This window comes from Eretmochelys imbricata, chromosome 15, assembly GCF_965152235.1.
Source record: "Eretmochelys imbricata isolate rEreImb1 chromosome 15, rEreImb1.hap1, whole genome shotgun sequence".
Lineage (NCBI taxonomy): Eukaryota > Metazoa > Chordata > Testudines > Cheloniidae > Eretmochelys > Eretmochelys imbricata.
The window spans coordinates 12,138,445-12,156,394 of NC_135586.1; the positions used below are offsets into that span (position 1 = coordinate 12,138,445).

The following is a 17,950-nucleotide window of genomic DNA, read 5'->3' on the forward strand; positions in this document are numbered from 1 at the left end:
ATGTCAAATCCAGCTTTTCTCACACATGCAAATAGTCCCATTGCAGTCAGTTTGACTTTACTCGCACATGTAAAATGAGCAGAATTTGGCCCAAAGTGATACATAGCATGATTGCACCAAGTGTAACAGAAATGGGTGGAAGTGTTCAAAATACTAACAACATACAACAGTAACACAAACTTTTTTTTTTTTTTTTTAAAAAAGACCTCTGCGATTTGGTCCCTGATAAGGCAATTCTGCCTCCTCCTTTCAACTGAATTTGCAATGAGGGCACATGACAATTTTGTGCAAGGATGTTTACTGCCTAACTAACAGGTTTCAGAGTAACAGCCATGTTAGTCTGTATTCGCAAAAAGAAAAGGAGTACTTGTGGCCTTGTCTTACTGCCTAACTAAGTAATTTTCACAACTATGTAAATCTGTTGTTTCCTCAATATTAACTGTTGTGAGTCTTTCAGTAGAAAAAAAGGTAACAAATGTTCAAAGAATCTATTTGAGAAAATCTAATGAGAAAAGATTTCACAGTTTAGATAGTGTGACGGGGTGGACTAGGCCCTCAGGCCCCCTGGTGGATGTCTTGCCACACCCCACCCCAGAAAAGGGTAGTGGAGAGGGTCCTCTAAGCTCCCTAGAGTGACTGCATGGGATGCAGCCAATCAGAAAAGAGGCTGCAGGGAGCAGCCAGTCAGGGCCCAGCAGTCCTGTGTAAAAGCTGCTGCTGGGCCAGACTGAGTTCAGTCTGCTGGCACAGAATGGGAGAGTGAAAGGTGCTCCTGGCTGGCTGCAGTGGCTGAAAGGGCTGGACAGATCAGTTGTTGGTAGGGACTGGGGGGGTATGAGAATAGCTTCTGGGGGGCTGCTGGAACTAAGCAGTTAGTTATTGGCAGGGACTAGAGGAAAGAGGAAGGAGATGCTGGCTGCTGGGACTCAACTAAGATGGGCTATGGGGAAGTGGCCCAGGGAAATGTAGAGCAGCAATTAGTAAAGGGATGCAGCATGTGGCTGCTACCTATAGGGTCCCTGGGCTGGGGCCTGGAGCAATGGGTGGGACCAGGTCCTCCCCCCATCAGCACTGGGGGGAAGTGGATACATCCTAAGGAAGGGAATTAGAACTGTGGCAGCCCAGAGAAGGCGGCTGCACTGGGACTGACTCAGCGGGGAGCTGTGGTCAGTGAACTGAGCCCAAGAGGGGTGGCTCAGCAGGAAGGCTGGGGTCACTGAGGACTCAAGTAGAGGCAAGGTGTCCCCAGGGAAGAAGCCCTCTGGGTGCTGCTCAGTACCTGCGTAGGAACCTTGCAAACTAGCTGGACCAATCGAGGGTACCGTAATGGGCCCTGTTGGACTGCTTAAAGACTGAGTCTAGGAAGGGCTACAGGAAGATGCACCACCTGAGGGGGTACTGCAATAGGCCCCTGTTGGACTAATTAAGGGCCTCAGCCCAGGGAGGTCCCTTAGGTTGATGCCAACAGAGAGAATCCTGCTACAGGCCCTGTTGGACTGTTAGAAGACTGAGCCCAGGGAGGGCTGCAGGACATTTTGGACTGTACAGTGGAAGGGGTTAGTTTGTTTCGCACATGGACTGTGTGTGACTTGGCTGGAGGGCTGAGTCACTGAAGACCTGTCTGACAAGCGCAGCAGCTGACAGGGGGTACTGTGAGCGGAGAAAAAACTGCAGGCACGCGCACACTTGACCAAAGGGTGCTTGCGTGAGGTGAGTGTATCCCATTACAGATAGCTATTATTCCCCCCATATAAAATATCTGTAGCGTCTCTATCTTATTTTAACACCTGCTCTTTTGAGAACTCCAGTATTTTTCAATGTAACTAGTGTGACAAAGCTCTGTCCTTGCCTCCGTGGGTCCTGCGTTTCCTGGCAGATTTCGCTAGCCTCAGAGGCTCACTGTGACCCTCCACGTAACCCTTCTTTCTCTAGAGACAAGGGTCATAGTCTACTGAGCCATTTTCATCATAAGCCAGCAAGGGAGGTGAGGAGAAGTTATCCTTCCTTGCACAGTCTCTGTTGTCTCCCGGTCTCAGTGATTAAATAGGGGGCAAAGGTCGGGGGGGGAGCCCGGGCCCACCTTCTACTCCAGGCTCCAGCCCAAGCACCCTAATAGTATCAGCTATGGTAGCTGACCTTTTAGAAACATGACATGTACAATTCCCTGGGCTACTTCCCCCACAGCAGCCCTCACTTCCTCAAGCTCCACTTCACTCTTACCTCAGGGCCTCCTTCCTTGTGCCTGATATGGTGTGTACTACTCAGCCTCTCCAACAGCGCAACTTCCTCCCACAGCTCCTGACATGCTCACCCACCTGACTGACTGAGAGGCTTTTAACTAGTTTCAGCCAGCCCCTGATTGGCTTCAGGTGTCCCAATCAACCTAGCCTTCTCCCTGCCTTCTGGAAAGTTCTTAATTGGCCCCAGGTGTCTTAATTGACCTGGAGCAGCTGCCATTTGATTTAACCTGGTACCAGGGATTTGTTTAGCCTTGAGCTAATATATCTATCTCCCACTACTTTTCTATAGCCATGTGGCCTTGCCCCATCACATATCCACCCCCCCCAACACCATAGAGTTGGGCAACTTGGGACGCCAGGCAGTATGCTCATGACAGACCATCAGCGTTGCCATGGTGGCATCCAGCCCTGTGCCGTATGCGGAACTGGAAGGATTGGAGGGATAAGAACCACCTGGTGACCCTTGCATTCTTTTCCTTATTCCACTGGAGGGGTGCATGGTCCGTCACAAGAGTAAATCGCCGGCCTAAGAGGTAATAATGCAGTGTCTCCATAGCCCATTTGACAGCAAAGCATTCTCTCTCGACTACTGCGTATTTCTGTTCTCTTGGGAGAAGCTTTCTGCTTAGGTAGAGGATCGGGTGTTCCTCTTCTCCCACCATTTGCGACAGAACTGCTCCCAACCCCACCTCGGAAGCGTCTGTTTGTAAAATAAATTCCCTGTTAAAGTCCAGGGCTATGAGTACGGGGTCATTACAGAGGGCCGTCCGGAGGTCTGTAAATGCCCCCTCTGCTGCGTTGGTCCACTTTACCATGTCTGGACCTCAGGCCTTCACTAGGTCTGTTAGGGGACTTTCCCTAGTGGCGAAGTGGGGAATAAACAGTCAGTAGTAGCCTACCACACCTAGGAACGCACGGACCTGCTTCTTTCTGGTCGGCTGGGGCCAGTTTTGAATTGCCTCTAGCTTATTCGTTTGGGGCTTCACTATGCCCCTTCCCACAATATATCCCAGGTACCTAGCCTCTGCTAGCCCTATGGCGCATTTAGCGGGATTAGCAGTGAGGCGAGCCCGCCTTAAGTTGCGCAGTACTGCCTCAACTTTCTCCAAGTGGGTTCCCCAGTCTGGCGTATAAATGATGAGATCATCTAGGTATGCAGCTGCAGCAGCTTATCCATGAGGCACTGGAATGTGGCTGGGGACCCATGTAGCCCAAAAGGGAGCACAGTGTACTGGAATAGCCCATCCGGGGTGGAGAATGCTGTCTTTTCTTTAGCTTCTTTGGTCAGAGGAATCTGCCAGTACACTTTTGTCAGATCCAGTGTAGTCAAGAATCGGGCACTACCCAGTCGGTCAACCAGTTCGTCGATGCGCGGTATGGGGTATGCATCAAACTGGGATATTTCATTCAGTCGGCGAAAGTTATTACAGAATCTCATGGTACCGTCAGGTTTAGGCACTAGAACAATTGGACTGGACCACTGACTGTAAGATTCTTCAATAACCCCTAATTCTAACATTTTTTTTACTTCGGCGTTGATTTCTTCTCTTTTGGCTGCTGCGATTCGGTAGGGTCTCAATGTTACCTTGGCTCCAGGGATCGTGTGGATATGGTGATAGGTCTCAGTCGTCCGCCCTGGTTTTGTAGAGAACACATCTTGGTTGCGATTAATCATGTCGGCTGCCTTGATCTTTTGGCTCGGCGTCAAATCGGATGATATCCTCACTTGCTCATGTAAGTTATCCTCCTGGGGAACGGTCTCCTGCATGACTAAGCATGCCTCTCGATCGTGCCAAGGTTTTAGAAGATTGATGTGGTAAATTTGCTCCGATTTCCAGCGGCCTGGCTGCCGCACCTTATAGTTCACCTCTCCCATGGCTTCAATTATTTTGTAGGGTCCCTGCCACTGGGCCAACAGCTTACTTTCTGCTGTGGGCACCAGTACCATCACCCGATCCCCTGGTTGGAACCGTCGAAGCTTTGCTTGGTGGTTATAATGGGTTCGTTGGGTCTCCTGTGCTCTCTCCAAGTGCTCCTGTACAATGGGCGTAACTCGGGCTATCCGATCTCTCATCTGCAGTACATGCTCAACTATGTTCCTTCTGGGATTTGGCTCCTCTTCCCAGGCTTCTCTGGCTATACCCAATATGCCCCGAGGGTGGCGCCCATATAGTAGTTTGAATGGAGAGAAACCCGTGGAGGCTTGCGGAACCTCCTGGATGGCGAACATGAGGTAAGGCAATAGGGTATCCCAATCTTTCCCATCCCAGCTCACCACTTTCCTGATCATGGCCTTGAGGGTCCTATTGAACCTTTCCACAAGGCCATCTGTTTGCGGGTGGTATACAGAGGTCCGTAGGGCTTGTACATGGAGCAATGAACAGAGATCTTTCATCAACTTGGACATGAAACGTGTCCCTTGATCAGTCAATATCTCCTTGGGTAGCCCAACCCAGGCAAAGATCTGTACTAGCTCCTTAGCTATTGTCTTGTAAGCTGTGTTGCGCAGGTGAACAGCTTCCGGGTACCGGGTTGCATAGTCCAGTACCACAAGCACATGTTGGTGGCCCCGAGCTGTCTTCTCTTGGGGCCCTACCAGATCCATGGCTATCCGTTTGAAAGGAACCTCTATTATTGGAAGAGGTATCAAAGGAGTCTGCAAGTACGGGCGAGGGGTATGTAACTGACACTCCGGACAAGAGGTGCAGTATCGCCGGACATCTTCATGTACTCCTGGCCAGAAGAACCTCCGCAGGATCCGTGCCTGGGTTTTCTCTACCCCAGGTGTCCTCCAAACAGGTGACTGTGGGCGAGACTCAATATGGCTTTTTGATGTTTTCATGGCACCAGAAGTTGTTGTATCTCTTGCTCCTGCATTTGCACCACGCAGTACAGGAGATCTTTCTTCACTATAAAGTAAGGTCCGGGACCCCGGACCTTCCCATCCATGGGTATCCCATCGATCTCGGCCACCTCTTTCCTGGTGTTATCATATCTGGGGTCTTCCGCCTGGTCCCGCCCAAAAGTCTCTCTCCTGGGATTAACCTGCCCAAGCTCCCAGGGGCCGGTTTCTGCTTCTTCCAATGGCTCGCCACCGTTATGGCTGGGGGCAGCTTCTGGCTCACCTTCTGTGGTGGAAGTTTCTCTGTTGGCTGCTCGCGTCCATCTGCCTATTAGGGAGGTCTTCTGGCCCTGGGTCAGGATCCAGGTTCCCAGGGCCTTTGCAGCCTTCCTCTCTTTTTCTGTCTTCTGGGTCTTTTGGGGGGCTGAGAACAGATCCTGAGAAATCTCAGCGAACATCGGGGGTTGACTTTCACCTGGTGACGAGTCGGTGTCCTCAGGGTTCCCACCTCCCTCCAGCCTCTCCGGGGGCAGTAAATTATCAAACCCTGGATAGTCCCTGCCAATGACTACAGGATATGGAAGTTTAGGAACTATGCCCACGGCCACCTCAGTGGGGTTTCCCTGAACCTCTATCTCCACTGGGATGGTGGGGTAATGGCTCATGGCCCCATGCACGCACATCACTGCTACGTGTTTGGCTTGTAGTAGCTGACTATTTTTTACCAGCTTACCCGATATGAGGGTGATAGCACTCCCAGAGTCCACAAGCACTGTAGTCTCTGTTCTATTTATCCTCACTGGCCTGGTGTAATTATGCGGGGCTAATGCGACCCCCACGAGGTGGATAAGGGAGCGTGGGACCTCCCAATCCCCCAAGTTACATTGCATAGGCTCCTCGGTGCTGGGACACTGTGCTGCTATGTGTCCCCACTCCCCACATGCATAACATCTATAATTGCTTTTAATCACTCCCCTATCCTGGGTGTTAGGGGGTTTAATCCCGGGGTTCCCCCCACTCAGGCCAATCCCTTCCTTCTGGGGTCCCTGCTGGTTTTCGCCCCCCCCCCCTTCTTCCACCTAGGACTCCCCAGGGGTTTGGCTGCCCAACCTTCCAGGGTTGGGGTCAGGTGCTTGCTTCAAAAGCGGCTTTCCTTGGGTAGTCGGGTCAGTTCCCTGGCTGTCATCCATCTTTCTACTAGTGTGATCATCTCATTGTACGTGGACGGATCGTTCTGGCCTACCCATTTGCGGAGATCTGGCGGCAGTCCCCGCATGTAATGGTCGATGACCAGGATCTCAAAAATCTCCTCCGGCCTGTACACCTCGGGCTGTAACCACTTCTGTGCGAGGTGTATGAGGTTGAATAGCTGGGACCTCGGGGGTTTGTTCTCCTAGTATTTCCACTCATGGAACCTCTGGGCCCTTATCGCTGCCATTACCCCTGATCGTGCTAGGATCTCTGCCTTCAGACGGGTATAGTCAGTGGCATCCGTGGCAGGCAAGTCAAAGTAGGCCTTCTGGGCCTCTCCACACAAAAAAGGGGCGAGAATGCTGGCCCAGTGCTCCTGGGGCGACGCCTCACGCTAAGCAGTCCTTTCGAATGAGAGGAGATATGCCTCTACGTCATCTCCTGACGTCATCTTTGGCAGACAACCAGTGGCCCTCAGGGTTCGCATCCTGTCAGACCCCCGGGCCTGGGTGGTGAGGATCTTCAGCTGGTCCACCACCTCCCTCAAGAGGGCACGATCTTGCGTCGCCTGGCTCATCAATAATTGATTGGTTTCCTGCTGTAGCCGCATAGACTCCTGTTGTGCCATGGCCTGAACCCAGGTGGCCTCCTGCTGGGCTGCCGTGGCTTGTACCAGAGCTCTTACCACCTCCTCCATTGTGGTACAAAGCAAACAAACAAGAACCTAAGTAAGTAAATAAATAAAATCCAAAACACCAGTGCGCTTTTTTTTTTAAACCTCTTTCTTCCGCCACGCTGTGAACGAAATCCCACTTCTAACACCAGTCGTGACAAAGCTCTGTCCTTGCCTCCGTGGGTCCCGCGTTTCCTGGCGGATTTCGCTAGCCTCAGAGGCTCACTGTGACCCTCCACGTAACCCTTCTTTCTCTAGAGACAAGGGTCATAGTCTACTGAGCCATTTTCATCATCAGCCAGCAAGGGAGGTGAGGAGAAGTTATCCTTCCTTGCACAGTCTCTGTTGTCTCCCAGTCTCAGTGATTAATCGGGGGGCAAAGGTGCGGGGGGGGGAGCCCGGGCCCACCCTCTACTCCAGCCCAGGCACCCTAATAGTATCAGCTATGGTAGCTGACCTTTTAGAAACATGACATGTACAATTCCCTGGGCTACTTCCCCCACAGCAGCCCTCACTTCCTCAAGCTCCACTTCACCCTTACCTCAGGGCCTCCTTCCTTGTGCCTGATATGGTGTGTACTACTCAGTCTCTCCAACAGCGCAGCTCCCTTCCACAGCTCCTGACATGCACACCCACCTGACTGACTGGGAGGCTTTTAACTAGTTTCAGCCAGCCCCTGATTGGCTTCAGGTGTCCCAATCAACCCAGCCTTCTCCCTGCCTTCTGGAAAGTTAATTGGCCCCAGGTGTCTTAATTGACCTGGAGCAGCTTCCATTTCACTTAACCTGGTACCAGGGATTTGTTTAGCCTTGAGCTAATATATCTATCTCCCACTACTTTTCTATAGCCATCTGGCCTTGCCCCGTCACACTAGTCAAAAATGTATGGAATATTTGATTTTTGTTATCTGCTTATTAGCCACTAGCAATAATGGTCTAGATATCACTATGACACACACTAACAGCACATTTTGTTTTATGTGGAATTTTTGAGTAGTAATGTTTTAGGCTTTGGCACCACCAAGAGCCAATTTTGCTTACTACTGCATTTCATTGCTAGATAGATTCAGATGTTCTAAGGAAATCCAAAGCTGTCTGCTTTTTTTGTAACCCTCAAAAAAGTCTGTCTCTAGAAATTCATGTGAAAGAAAAAATAGTTTTGTTTTGCATTGATAGTGCCCCTGGAAAAATAATTATTTTGGAAGTAGATGCTACTGCTGTATCATTTGTCTTTGTAAAACTTGAAGAATAAAATGAAAACTACAGCTTGAGATATTTCATCAACTGTTTTTGTCATACACATCTGATTAAACACTGAACAAAAAAAGCTGTGTGACTGATACAGCTAAATCATACAGGTAATTCATTAATAACTTTGAATTATAAACTAAATATAAAACCTGAAGAAGCACCAGTCAACAGATCCATGCAATCACACAGCTTCAGAAATATGAGAGTAATGGTTTGATCTTTAAAGACAGGAAGCATCCTCACTGCTCACTGAAGTTAATCAAAGTTAAGGGTACTCCGCACATCCTGAGACTGGGCCTTAAAATGTTAGGAAACAGAGCATTTTCTCACTAGAATACTCATAAGTAAACAGTGATCTTCCCTGTTAAAAGCCTACAGTGGCTACAAGAGAAGTACTTTACATGCTAGGTCTGGTCCTTTGGGGTACTGAGTGCCCTCAAACTCCATAGACTTTGAATGGGAGTTGTGATCTGGCCCACATATATCAATGGAGTGTTAATTCAAAAGCTTAATGATTACAATTTAAATGTCAACTATTAGCTGTATCACTGATTTCAGCACAAATATACACCTAAAGTGTTTATCCTACAATCCCAAATTGCCTCCCACACCTTGCTGCTGCCAAAAGAATTATTCCTTCATTAACTGCCAAAATTCCTGCTTCCCCCAACAACTTCTACAATGCAGTTATACATTTTCAATGCAAAGTTCTGCATTACACTGAAAATTTAGACAGCATAAACTGAATTTATTATCAAGGGATACTATACTGATTGTATTATTTATTTCCAGCCTTCGTTCACCTTCATATTTAATTCACTAAAATCTTCCATTAAAAAAAAATCATCTGAAGATGCCACAGAATCTCTAGTCTGTCATACTGAAGTGCTACAGAATTCAGGAGCTTTTCCTGGAGAATTTAAGTCAGGGTGGTCTCCAAGTATACAAGGCTTAGATCATGTATGCCACAATGAGTGTTTACTAGGATTGCCAACAGTGCACTATTACAAGGGACATCCCTTTTTTTTTTTTCATCTCTGTACAACAAGATTGGGAGTTGCTAAGTGCTGCAAAAAGCAGCAAGAAATAGCCCTGGCAAATGTAGGTGAGTACTGCTTATTATTGATGATGATAATATTTGGAGGGGTGGGGAGGAGAGGTGAGGCAAGGGTGCTAATTTTTGAAATACAGATTTCAAAATTTGTCCCTTATTTTTTAAATACAATGTTGGTAACCCTCAGGTTTACTAATGAAATAACTTTACCTGGCATGCGCTTTATGTGTCACAGTTTGATAGCTAAATGATAACAAGAGGTTGTGCAAATGTTTGACGGTAAAATATACACAGAGAATATGCAGTAGATGGATTTTCAAAAGTGACTAGTGATTTTTGGGTGCATCCGTTTTTCGGGGTGCTGCTTGAGACACTTTGAAAGGCCCTGATTTTCAGAAAATGTTGAGCACCAAGTACATGATTTTACAGAAATGTAGGCTTATGCCCAGAATAGAGCAGTGATAGACCGATCTGAGTTAACAGCCAAAGAAAGAATAGCCTATCGCTGTAGAGATCAGTTATATGGATTCAAAGAAATTTTTACTGCATTTCTAGATATATTTAGATTAAAAATATTTAGACTGCTCAAAGAAGAACACACTTCCATTCCTTCAAACACCTCCTCCTTTTCTGTCCCTCTTTGGTCCCGTTTTTCCTATTTGTATACATTTTTGCCTATTTGATTACTATAACCTCCCACTGTAACTATGTATTTGTAGTATTGTCTAGTTTTGTACTGTCTGGTCTTGCAGTTTTGAGTTGTAAAACTGCATAAGTCTTTTGGGGATCCCATGAAGCGTATGGTTCTTGGAAAAATATACAAACTGCAAGTCATCCACCTTTTTCTATTTTTCACGTTGTCTTTTATAAAAAAAATTAAGTCACAAAAGAGGTGCTCAGCACTCACTCTAGAGAAAATCAGGATCCTTTAAGATTTCTCCAGTTTGGCTCCCAAAATTTGAGGTATGCAAAATCACAAAACTTTGGACTTGTATTTCTATTCAGGATCGGTATCTAAGGCTGGTAAAATAAGACTGTTCTTCAACAGTGTAACCCATTTCCATTAACTACTGATCAGAACAAACTAAGGTCTCAATCCTGCAGTGAGCTCCATGTAGGTGAACCTTTGAATCCAAAAAGATCTCATTCCAGGATCAGGATCTAAAAAGTGACCAAGTGTTTTACCTGAAGTCAGACAGCAGCATTCACCTGTCCTGCAAAATTAATTACTTTATAGAACATTTTTTCTACAAACCAAAATCCAGATAGAAACACTTCCTGATACTAAACAAATACACAGAGTAAGAAGTCCCATGTCTTGACTTTATTTTGCAAAAAGGTACTTGAACTATGTATTACCCCTTTTGACCCATGCTGTTAGCCAATATTTGTGGTCTTGAGAGTTGTTTCCATTAGCAAGAGAAATTAGTTAAACAGGATTGTATCAAAGAAATACCTCTATTTACAAAGAACGTACACAAGGTCCTGTTTCCCTGAACACAGCAGAAAGCAAACAAGAGACTGTTTCCAAGCTCAATACTCCAAGACTCTTTCAACCCATCACTCTGCCAAAAGGCTCTCTCTTTCTTTACTTTATCTCAGGACCATGTTTACTGTGCCTATCTTGTTGCTTTCTGCCTCCCTACAGCTTCTTCCGATCCACAGCCCCATGCATTTGCAATCAGATCCCAATAAAACTATTCCACCCACACAGCTCAGTTTCTGACTGGTGTTGTATGTGGTTTGTGTTTTCCGTGGAAGCTATTGTTTCAGCTATCTTACCCCAAAAAGAAGCTTATGTGCTGCTTATGTTTATCCTGAATGAAAGTTGGCACTCACGCCCACCAGCTCCAATAAGGTTTTTGACAGCAGTTAGGGGTCAGACATGTCTTCTGGTAGCCACTGAAATCTTCGCCAAAAATATTCATGAATAGTTCCCTAAAATTAAGGCTGCAGTACTTTTTAGATTCAAACATCTCTAATGGATGATCCTGCAATAAATTCAGTATTAGTAGCTCTGGGCGTGCCAGAGAATACATTGGATTTATAATATATGGCATACTGCCATTATGTTCTGCAAGAAATTCCTGGCAGCATAGTTAAAAAAATGACACATGAAAGGTGTGATTTTTTTTCTTATACACTAAAGCCCCTTTATATTACTCTGGCAATGTTAAGGGGGTTATGTGAGTGTAATGTAATTTATTTCATGTTAAGGTCTGTTTACGTTGCTATCTGCGACTATTTGTATGTTAAACTGTTCTGCTCTGAAAAGGATATGCCAAGAATCCTGCTTGCCTTTAACATTTCAACACACTGTCAACACTGAAAAACAGTCAGTCAAGGAAAAGCAAAGGGACAGTGTGATATTCAAACAGATGCTTGAAAATACATACACAGTGATATGTCTAATTTTAAGCCTGCTAGCCTTGACAGCAACTCTTTAAACATATAATTCTGCTGTGAACCAACTGGCATATTTTCTTCCTGCGACATTTTCTTCTCTCACAAGTGCCACAAAATGCTATTTATCATCTTGACTACAGAGCTGAATGAATAAGTACCCTGATAGATCAGGACATACTAAAGAGTCACGTTGCAAGCCACCTTCTCATTAGATTTGAAAGTCTGCAGGATGACTAATAGAACAAAATAATGCAAAAAAAAAAATTTAAATTCTACTAGAAAATCCTTTTATCTGATAGATAGGTGATCTACTACACCTTAATGGTGATCACATAAAAGTTGTTGGTTGTTTTGTTTTCCACTGGATTGCTCTGCTATTAACTGATTTATTCACTTCCAACTTCACAACGGGCTGCATTCACATAAAAGTTCTCTTCTATAATTCAAGCATGCTCACTCAGCAATTTTTTTTAAACATTCTCTCAATGCCTTTTAAGCACCACTACTATGATGGAAGTCTTCCACTTGAAATTTGTTATGTTTTCCTTTGTCTTAATATAATGGATTTTAAATGGATATTTCCTGTAGATACTATTGTACTTCTGAACTCTAACACAAATCAGTATTTTTAAAAACTGTGGACAAAAGGATCAAAAATCAGGGCCAAACCCTTAAGGCAAAAAGAAGACAGAAAACTAAAAATGTATGTAGTTAGACTAAAGAAAACATTTAAAAAGTATAATGAATTATCCCACTATTATTTCAAGTCAGAGACAAATTCTTATGATTGAACTCCTAGGGCTAAATGCTGTACTCCACTTCCTGAGAGATGCAGCCCAACAAGATTGGTGGGGGGCAAAGATGCAGTTTTGTTATGTTTGCACCCTATGAATTCTAGGCTGCTAGAGGGCTGAAACAGCAGCCCATAGCCTAGGCATAGTAGCCCAGAACCCCTGGAGCACTTGATGTTATTGGCGTGCTCCTTCTGCCACTGATATGCCCCCTACACCAGGGCTTGCGAGTAGAGTGAGGTGAGGGATATTTACACAGGATCTGCATTACCCTTGCACTGGAGAAATTTGCCCCAAGCCTCTTGCAGCTCCTGTGTAGCCCCTATGAGCTGCCAGAGTAGTGTATGGGGGCTGGAATAGTAGCCAAAGTCAGCCCCCTAATATTAAGAGAGAGAATAAGCAGCCTCTTTAATGCAATATCATTCGTGGGAATTCCTGAAATCCAAATCTGAGGGCTGAAATCCTGCAAATTCTTATTCAAGAGAGTAGCCTTACACATGCAAGCAATCTCACTCAAGTCAATGGAATATGCCTTGTGAGTAAGAGTTTGCAAGATCAAACCCAAAAGAAAAAAACATACATTGCTTTTCTGACACATTACAATAGAACCTTGTTTCAACATGACCTGTGAACTGAGTGAGCCTTTTATCTTTTAAAAGTAAGAATTGACACTGCTATTACAAAACCTGCAAACAATTTAAAAAGTGAGAACAGCATCATCATGCAGTATAATTGTCCCTCACTCAAAAGCAGCAAGACATTCTTTTAAAGTCTTCAGATGTAACTCAATGATAAATTACAAAAATAAGACACTACTTATTTTTGCTGATCTTATTTTCTTTACTTAAAGTTATTTCTCATTAATGGAATTTTAAGGAAACTGAAAAAATTTAAGCTGTAAATTATTTTGGAATAAGGTACATTCAACTATCTGCTTTCGCCTCCTTAAGTATTTAATCATTTGAAATGCATACTTAAATAGACCTGGAAAGTTTAAGATGCCAGAGCACCTTATGTATCCTTCTGAAAGAAATACTTTGAATTAAAAAAAAAAAAATCCTACCCGCCGGTAACTCTGCCATTATTTCAAACGCCCGGTGCATGTTTCTCCGACAGATATCCACTGGATCATTCAAGAGCTGGGACAGGGCAGGAATGACTCCATGTTCTATAAAGCCATCCCTAAAACCAGAAAGCTTCAACTATCTGCTTTCGCCTCCTTAAGTATTTAATCATTTGAAATGCATACTTAAATAGACCTGGAAAGATTAAGATGCCAGAGCACTTTATGTATCCTTCTGAAAGAAATACTTTGAATAAAAAAAAAAAAATCCTACCCGCCGGTAACTCTGCCATTATTTCAAACGCCCGGTGCATGTTTCTCCGACAGATATCCACTGGATCATTCAAGAGCTGGGACAGGGCAGGAATGACTCCATTTTCTATAAAGCCATCCCTAAAACCAGAAAGCTGGGTTTATGGGAGATTTAATTAGGCAAAACAAAACTCATAAATCCTACCAATGTGTAATAATCTCACTGACATTCTGTTCTAAATCTAAATCATTCCAGCAATCTTGATGAAACTTGGAAACTGCTGCTGAGTATTCTTCACTTAAACTTTAGTTACCATCTCCACTCTCCAGTACCATCCAGTAAACTCTGGGGAATATACTTACCTGCCAACATTATGAGTAGCCATTATATAAAGGACTTCGGTTGTTTTTTCTCGAACAGTGCTATCTTCGTCAAGAAGCAAATATTTCAGATTATCCAGGAATCCTAAAAGACAGAATAGATTTTTTTTTAACATTTCTTTACTTCAGGGTTAGTTTATTAAAATAGCAATGATTGGGTCAAACTCTGGCACTAACACATCAAGAAAGAAAGTGACTTCCAGAGTTGAAGATTTACCACCAAAAATGCCATGCCACGAATCTCCCAGTGTTGAAATTTCACAACTGTAGTGTATGAGTTATAGCTGTAATATGGTTAACACAGCTAGCATCACTAAGGGCATGATTCAAAACCCAGTGAAGACAATGGAAAGATTTTTGTTAACTTCAGTGGGCACTGGGTGGGGCCATAAGTAATTAGGCTGCTGTGTTCTGCACTAGCTAAGGCCCTAATCCTGCAAATACTTATGCATTTGCTTAACTCTAAGCTTTTAAGCTAAGAGTAAACCCACTAAGGCAGGCATTCTCAAATTTTTTTGCTGGACCCCCTTTGAAAATATTTCAGGCTGTGATGACTGAGCCCTCCCCGCACCCCTCTCCAATACCATTCCACCAATGGGCAGCAGGTATCATATAGGCTGGGGAGGCCGTGCGTCTCCAAACAGCCAGGCCCATGCTCCGCGGCTCCCCCTGTGCAGTGGTCCCAGGGCTGGGGCTGCATTGCCCATCCTCCCGGCACTCTGGGGCTGGGGCTACATCGCCCCGCACTCCAGAGCCGGCAGCCACGGGGAGGTGGGAGGGTGTAGAAGGGGCAGGGCCAGTGGTTCACGCACTGCCCATGATGCCACCATTACTTCTGCACTGTTGCTAGCGGTGGCGCAGCCTTCCGAGCTGGGTGCCCAACCAGCACTGCACTAAAGTCAATGGAGCTACTCATGTGACTAAGAACATACATGTTTGTAGGACTGGAGCCTAAAATTTTTGGACTTTTTTCAAGGGTAGCCCCAAGCAGAAGTTATGTGAAGAAGAAATTAACTTGATTTCCTTACTTGGCCATACATTTACTAGGCCATTATTGGCTGGGGGTGGAGGACAAGCGGTACACCTGGTAGCAAGGGCAGAATATGAGTCTCACATTATTACCTTTTTCAGAGTAGCAGTCGTGTTAGTCTGTATTCGCAAAAAGAAAAGGAGTACTCCCTTTATTATTACCTTTGCTACTGTAGTTCGGATTAAAAAATAACCTGACAGGTTCCTAATGGGATGACCAGTATTCCTGGCTAGAGGAAATATCAGCAGAGGAAGGACTTCAAGGATTGCAATGGGGCATGGAGATTAGAATGGTGGCAGAGCTGAGGCAAATTCCTTCTTTAGTTTAAGTTAAACTAGCTATAGGTATGCAGCACCCGAAGTGCCAAAAAAATGCACAGGAGACTGAATTCAATGGAGCTGTGCCAGAGCTGAGTTGGGGTTTGTTTGTGGAGGTTTTTTTATATGACCATTTGCAGCAGAAGCTCATTTAACCTGCCCACACCAAAGGAAAATATTGATCCAAATCTGGGGAAAACAGAGGTGCTAAGATACAATGCAGATGACTCTGTTATAATATTCATAGTTTTGTAAGCCTGACAAATATTTTATTCCATATTATTTAAAGGTTCATCAGAGTAGACCCTGATCCTGCATGTGAACTGATGGTTTGGACTGTTACAACTGTGCAGAATGCCAATGAGGTCAACAGGACTCCACATGGATGTAAATGTCAGCACTATCTGATCTACGTGGGTGGTTTTCCATGAGTGGACTCTATCCCTGTGCAAAGCCCCAATGAAGTCAGTAGATCTGCATGTGGGCGTAAGTGTCCAACTGCGCAGAACAGCCTGAATGCTCGGGGACTCCGAGAACAACAGTTCCACCCTCAGACACAATGTAGGAAGAAAGTTAAAGATAACCTACAACTAAAAAAAAGTGGGTTTGTGCCCTGTTTTCTTCCTGTATGCTAGTCTGAAAGGTTTTTCTTCCCCCAGCCATTGGGGAGGGGGAGTGGGTGGCTTACATTTTTTACATATTAAAAGTCAGGTCTTCCTTACTTTTTGTCTCCTGGAAGGCTTATTTTCTACAGGAGAACTGGTAGCATTAAGATAGCAGAAATCCCATGCACATAAAATCTAATTAATGGATAGGGAAAGTCTTTTTCTCTTGGACTATTTACAACTTTTTAAAAACATTTGCTAAACCAGGGCATGTGAGGCATGATGTTCCTTGTATTTCTGAGGTAAAAAACAAGCAGGAATAAAATGAAAACCTTTACAGGGCTTTTGTACATCCCAAAGAAAGAAACAAAACCACTTGTCCCCTTTCCCAGGGCCAGGTATTCTGGAAATCTGTGGCATCAGAGATCACTTACCTAGTTTTATTGCTTGGTAGACATTCTCTGGGTCATGCACCAGGTCACATAGGGCCATCAGTGCCCTCTGCCGGGTCAGCAGCTCAGGGGACTTTAACTCCTCATTCAGTTTAGGTAGGGCCCTCTCCCCAAAAGCAATAGGGGCTTTAGTGGGGTCAATGTCAGGGGGCAGTTTGGCTGAGATACGAGCATGTGCCATCCTTAGGTACGAAGGGATGGATTCCCTCTGTTCGCTAAAGACACCCCAAAAATCACTCTCCCAGAGGGGGTGGCTAAAGTACCCGACGAAGCAGGAGCTCCTACTTTCAAGTCGCACTAAGCTCCCACCCCAAGCAGAGCTACTCTGGGAAGGAGTCAAACGGTGACGAGTCTAGGACAGAGGATGATGGGGGGTCAGGGGGAGGACGCGTCCCCCCCCGTTTATTTCTGTCTCTGTCGAATTCTGCTGCGCTGTCTCGGCTGGATAGTTTGGGTCTGACTGGTGTAAAGCCAAAAAACGAAAGGAACCCCCCCCCCCCCGGGGCAGGTCTACAGTGGGGTAGCTGGGGGAAGGGGGCTTTTTCCCGCCCTCCAGAAACGTTAAAAACCGCCCCTCTGACCGAATTACGGGAACAGGGTCGTTTTCAGGGCACCCCCCGAAGCCGTTGGTTTGGTCTGAAGTTTAAAAACAACACCTCGTAAGGGTCTGTCCTGTTTAAAAAAATCCCAATCCGAACGGAGCCAAGTGGGTACCCCGTCGGGCCCCGCTCCTCGACCCCCTGCGCCGCGCCTCGCCCAGCTCACTGGGGCCCGGGCCGGCGCCGGTTGCTAAGCAGCGGAGACGCTCTCTGTATGCGCCCGGTTCTGTGAATAGGTAACTGCGGGGCCTGCCACTGCAGGCTACCGGCCTGCGCAAACAGCGCAGCTAAGGCATTCTCCGCTTGCTGCTAAGCTGGGCCAGCGCCAGTGACGAAGTTGGTGAATAGGAAACTGGGGCCGTTATTAGCGTTGGGGAGGGCACTGAGGAGAGAAGTGACCGAACCGCCGAGCTGGGGAGGCGATGTCCCTCCTGGGCGGGACGGGGAGAGAGACTCTTCTTAGGAGGGGTGAGGCCCCCTCTTTTTAGGGCCGGATAATGGGGGGCCCGCTGATAATCGCGCCTTCCTATGCGGGGGGAGTGTGTGATCCCCGGTGAGGAGAGTGTTTATAAATCCCTGGGGAAAGTGGAGAGGCCCCCAACCTGCCCCATGGGGGGGAGGGCGCACCTGTATGCGTTTGCGTGGGTCATTTGAACCCTCCCTTATCAGTGTTTGAAATCTGCCTTCTTCAAATAAGAGCCATGGAGAGGCCCTCCACTAGGATTGTTGGCCTGCTGGTCACTCCTTTTATACACCCTGCCCAGGGTCCCTGGGCCAAATCCTACCCACAGCTAGACTCCCTGC

At 46.0% G+C, this 17,950-nt stretch overlaps 1 protein-coding gene across 1 annotated transcript in view; it reads right to left on the minus strand.

The window, feature by feature from the left end:
• Positions 1–16,728, minus strand: part of RSPH14 (radial spoke head 14 homolog) — a 213,290-nt gene extending 196,562 nt beyond the window's left edge. The window contains exons 1-3 of the mRNA XM_077835301.1: positions 16,530–16,728; positions 14,126–14,228; positions 13,785–13,903 (exon numbers count right to left, since the gene is read on the minus strand). Of these exons, the coding sequence (XP_077691427.1) occupies positions 13,785–13,903; positions 14,126–14,228; positions 16,530–16,728 (421 nt within the window). The remainder of the gene's footprint in view (positions 1–13,784; positions 13,904–14,125; positions 14,229–16,529) is intronic.
• Positions 16,729–17,950: the final 1,222 nt, after the last annotated feature.